The sequence below is a fragment of the Propithecus coquereli genome, unplaced genomic scaffold (assembly GCF_000956105.1).
Source record: "Propithecus coquereli isolate 6110/MARCELLA unplaced genomic scaffold, Pcoq_1.0 Scaffold85, whole genome shotgun sequence".
In the NCBI taxonomy this organism is placed as follows: domain Eukaryota; kingdom Metazoa; phylum Chordata; class Mammalia; order Primates; family Indriidae; genus Propithecus; species Propithecus coquereli.
Genome location: NW_012154729.1, coordinates 946,037 through 948,109, shown reverse-complemented (window position 1 = coordinate 948,109; position 2,073 = coordinate 946,037). Strand labels below are relative to the sequence as shown.

Genomic DNA, 2,073 nt, shown 5'->3' with positions numbered 1-2,073 from the left:
AACTCCCGGGCTCAAGCGATTCCCACCTCAGCCTCCCTAGTAGTTAGGACTACAGGCACGTACTACCATGCCCAGCTAATTTTTAAAACAATTTTTTTTTGTAGAGATGGGGGTCTCACTGTGTTTCCTAGGCAGGTCACAAACGAACCTCCTGCTTATTTTGTCAACACTCAAAATGGCTTGAATTTAAATGAATGTATAAATTTAAAGGAAAAATTTTCCATTCTGCCTGAGGAGGAAGAATACCTCTGTGAGGAATAATCTCTTTGTTACTATAGCAATAGTTTAATTGGGTTAAAAGTAATATATAGTTTTCTGTTCTCCCTAGAGTATTATGAATATTGTGTAATTTTCAGGATAGTGTTTATTTACAAATAATGTTTTGAGCATGGAATTCCCAAATGATAGAAATCTAGCCATTTGTATCCAGGTTTAGAGTGGCAACGTAGTGGAAGGAATATTTTGTACGTGCTTTGGGTTTTTATATGAATGATCCTGAATAAGTTGCAACCTTGAAGAGCCCGATTACATACTTAATAAAAGGAAAATATGCGTATCTTATAGGGTTATGTGAGAGTTCACTGAGGTACTATATATAATATGCCTAATACAACGAATGGTATGTTTTTGGCTGGCATGCCATTGTTCAAGGATTTATTAAATACCTACTATGTACCAGGTACTATGTTATGTTAGGTAGTGGGTATGTGATGGTGAACACTATAGGCTAAGAAGGATAATATAGGGTGATGGTAGAAAATAGTGAGGGGTCCTTTTATTTGGAAGTCGAAAAAACCTCTTTGAGGAAGCTTAAATCTGAATGGAGTAGATGGCTGCTTATATTAAGGAACCTGCATGTGTAAGTCAAATGAAATGAACGTCTTTAACTAAAGCTAGACGAGCTGATGATTCTTTACAATATTGAGAGGGACAGTTGTTTTAATGATGTAGAATATTGTGGAAGGAGACTATTATTTCTGGCCCCTTCAGCAACACAGCTCACAGAATCAGTGGGTTAGCAGAAAATAAATAACAAGATAATATAAATCATGGTTGTTCAAAGTTTGTGTTTGTTACCCATAGGCCTCATACAGAGTTGGCATTATAAAGTAAATTCAAGGATAAAGACTGTGTATTTGCTTAAATCATTTGGAAACTAATTTTGAATAGAGTTTGAATGAATAGTAAAGAAATTTAAAGATTATAGGCTTTTTTGCACAAGGGAAAGGGGAAACCCTAATAGAATAGAACCACGTCTAGTAAACACCTGAAGTAGGGGGGAGAGAAACACCTGAAGTGGGGGAGTGAAAGTAGATAGTGGTAGGAACACAAGACATAGCAAATGGTTTTTATTTACAGTATATTCTTTGTTCTCTAGAAATTGCAATCAGTACCATTATAGGGAGATTACGAAGTTCCCTCTTTTCTGTTCTCCCTTTCTTTATTTTAAAATGTGTGGAATAAAGCTGCCAGATTATCTTTGGAGGTCTAGCCATATTAGAGGCAGTAATTATTTGTGTGGTTTTAACAACAGCAGAGAAGGCCACATTTTTCTAACTTTTGGGAACGGTGACACTTGTAAATACATGGTTAATATATTAGTGTTACATATTACTAATTCTTTCTTTTTCTTTTTGAGATGGAGTCTTACTCTGTTGCCTTGGCTAGAGTGCAGTGGTGCAATCATAGCTCACTGCAATCTCAAACTCCTGGGCTCAAGCGATCCTCCTGACTCAGCATCCCGAGTAGCTGGGACTATAGACACGAGCCACCATGCCCGGCTGATTATTCTATTTTTAGTAGACAGGGTCTCGCTCTTGCTCTGGCTAGTCTTGAACTCCTGACCTCAAGTGATCCTCCTGCCTTGGCCTCCCAGAGTGCCTAGGATTACAGGTGTGAGCTACCATGCCTGGCCATTACTAATTATTATTAGTCATGTGAGCAGATAATGTAACTTAAACTTTTAATATTATTTTTCTTTAAGCCAAGGGAAGAGATGGTGTTGAGTGGAAAATATAAATCTGGGGAACAAATTCTTCGTCTGGCCAATGAGAGATTTGCTGTTCCAGAAAT

At 37.4% G+C, this 2,073-nt stretch overlaps 1 protein-coding gene across 1 annotated transcript in view; it reads left to right on the top strand.

The window, feature by feature from the left end:
• Window positions 1-2,073, top strand: part of ACTR6 (ARP6 actin-related protein 6 homolog (yeast)) — a 26,825-nt gene that overhangs the window by 20,106 nt on the left and 4,646 nt on the right. The window contains exon 4 of the mRNA XM_012663985.1: window positions 1,985-2,073. Coding sequence (XP_012519439.1) covers window positions 1,985-2,073 — 89 coding nt within the window. The remainder of the gene's footprint in view (window positions 1-1,984) is intronic.